The sequence below is a fragment of the Danio aesculapii genome, chromosome 15, assembly GCF_903798145.1.
Source record: "Danio aesculapii chromosome 15, fDanAes4.1, whole genome shotgun sequence".
In the NCBI taxonomy this organism is placed as follows: Eukaryota; Metazoa; Chordata; class Actinopteri; order Cypriniformes; family Danionidae; genus Danio; species Danio aesculapii.
The window spans coordinates 48,088,905-48,091,404 of record NC_079449.1 but is presented as its reverse complement, the minus strand read 5'-3'; the positions used below and the strand labels follow the sequence as shown (position 1 = coordinate 48,091,404).

General features: G+C 51.0%; 1 protein-coding gene across 1 annotated transcript in view; it reads right to left on the bottom strand.

Moving 5' to 3' along the window:
• The window catches only part of cep295 (centrosomal protein 295), a 9,855-nt gene extending 7,361 nt beyond the window's left edge, over positions 1–2,494 (bottom strand). The window contains exons 1-6 of the mRNA XM_056474387.1: positions 2,312–2,494; positions 1,721–1,847; positions 1,397–1,552; positions 958–1,107; positions 728–756; positions 109–199 (exon numbers count right to left, since the gene is read on the bottom strand). Coding sequence (XP_056330362.1) covers positions 109–199; positions 728–756; positions 958–1,107; positions 1,397–1,552; positions 1,721–1,847; positions 2,312–2,362 — 604 coding nt within the window. The 5' untranslated portion in view covers positions 2,363–2,494. The remainder of the gene's footprint in view (positions 1–108; positions 200–727; positions 757–957; positions 1,108–1,396; positions 1,553–1,720; positions 1,848–2,311) is intronic.
• Positions 2,495–2,500: the final 6 nt, after the last annotated feature.

The window sequence follows — 2,500 nt, the reverse complement described above, 5'->3', positions numbered from 1 at the left end:
GGAGGAGGAGGGATGAGCTGCATCTGAGACACACACACACACACACACATGAGGAAAACACACACACACACACACACACACACACACACCTGAGGGTCACACACACACCTGCAGTGCTGAAGCTGCAGGACTCGTGCTCACTGGTGGAGAAGCTGCCGGTGGAGATGGTGGTGGAGGACAGACAGCCTGGATCCAGGAGCTAGCAGACACACACACACACACACACCTGTCTTAAACACTGCAGTTCATCAGAACCCGCACGCACACATACATAAATACACACACACACACACACATACACACACACACCTGATCATCATCTGAGCTCAGTTCAAGTGTAGAGACCTTCATTACACACACCTGTGCAGAACACACATGCGCTTCAGGTGCTAAACACTGTCATCATCACTCACACACACACACAGATACACACATACAAACATACACACACACACACACACACTTACACTCACACACACAAACATACACACACACACACACACACACACACACATACACATATACACACACACACAAACACAAAAGCTTCTCGCATATAATCAGTGGTGCGACACACACACACTCAGATTTGGCTAATTCTCATCATTGACCCACAGAGCTGAGAGTCTCAGAGTGAACATTACCAGTGTGTGTGTGTGTGTGTGTGTGTGTGTGTGTGTGATCAGTTTGGTCAGGTGTGTTTGAGCAGAGACTTGAACACTCGTACCTGCTGCTGCTGCTTTACACTGGATTGACCTGAGGAGAGACACACACAGATTAGCACAGAAACACACACACACACACACACACACACACACACACACACACACACACACACACACACACACACACACACGCTGTAATAACAATAGTTTGATCATTTACATCAGTGCTGTTTCTGCTGTTCAGACAGGAGCATGTGGTGTGTGTGTGTGTGTGTGTGTGTGTGTGTCGTACTTGCGCTGCGGGACTCCTGCATCAGTGTGTGTCTCCAGGACATGCGGCTGACGCGCCCGGTGAGCTGCGAGCCCTCACTCTGACTGAACTCCTCCTCAGACACCAGACAGACGGGCAGAGACACACTGCTGGACACACTCTCCTGCACACCTGACACATAGCGTGAACACGACAGTGAAGTTGAACATCTCCCATGGCCTGCACAGTACCCAGAACTAAACATTATTGAGCACTCAGGGGTGTTTTGGAGGAGCGAGTCAGGACAGGTTTTCCTCACGTCTGTCAGTCCCAACACCAGCTGATGCTGTATTGAGGAGAAGCTACACCATACTGACCAACTACTGCGCTCTAAAACCAGGCCTTCAGATTCATTCACCACACACACACACACACACACACACACACACACAAGGGTAACAGGGCTCTGCTGGTGCTGTACCGGTGTCCAGGCTCAGGTTGGCTGGGCTGTCCACCTCCTGTATGGCGCTGAGCTCGTGCTGCTCCATCTGCTGGAGGAAGGCCAGACGCACCGGCGGACGGGACACCGGAGGACGCACTCTCCCACGATGCGCTGGGGCAGGAGCACACACACCGTCTGCAGGACACAGGTCTCATCAAACACACTGGACATTCATACGCTCAGCAAGAACAGAAGCAGAACCCTTTAGTCCCCGTTCTGTTAATCATCACTAATATTACACACATGCTTAAAGAAAACCCCCATCCTGACTACAACTGAACATGCAGCAGCTGAACTCATTACCCGGTGCAGTGTGTGTGTGCGCAGCCGGTGCTCCGTCTGACAGGGTGTGTGTGTCCCGCTGCTCATCGCTCTCCGTGATGAGGCTCAGTAAAGTGTTGAGCTGATCTGCAGAGCTGGACACTGGAGCCTAAAACAGGAGCACAGGTCGAACACAAGCCGCTCACTTCACTATGAATACTGCACTGCTCAAACACACAACGCCTGGGCGAGTGTGTGTTTTCAATATCACTATTAAAGGGCATCTATTAAGCAAAAACCACTGTTATAAGGGCTTTAACTCCAGTAGTGTGTGTGTGTGAGCAGTGTGTGTGTATCTCCAGCAGTCTCTAACGCTCAACATGAATGACTTGTGTTTATTCTAATCAGCCTTGATGAATGAAGCACTTTGATTGGCTTTCTCCCTTTGTACGTGTCATCAGAAGGGGGAAAGCCCCGCCCACTCTCCCTCATTAGCATAAACAGCAGCGCTGAGTGAGAATGTGTATTGATATGGATCTCTGTATTGTTGATGTGTTTACTGATGAAGCACTTCTCTGCTGGACAGGAGTGTGTGTGTGTGTGTGTGCGCGTGCGTGCGTGCGTGCGTTTCACCTGTGTGTGCGCAGCGATCAGGGCCTGCAGGGCATCTCTCTGTCTCCTCATCAGATGAACTGATCCTGGACCAGAGGAAGAGGCTGACCCTGAGCCTGTGACCTCTGCAGACTGGAGCGGTGTATGATGATGATGACGACTGCGCAGGAGCTCCAGAACCACAGCAGGAGGAGGAAGAGGAAGTGAAGG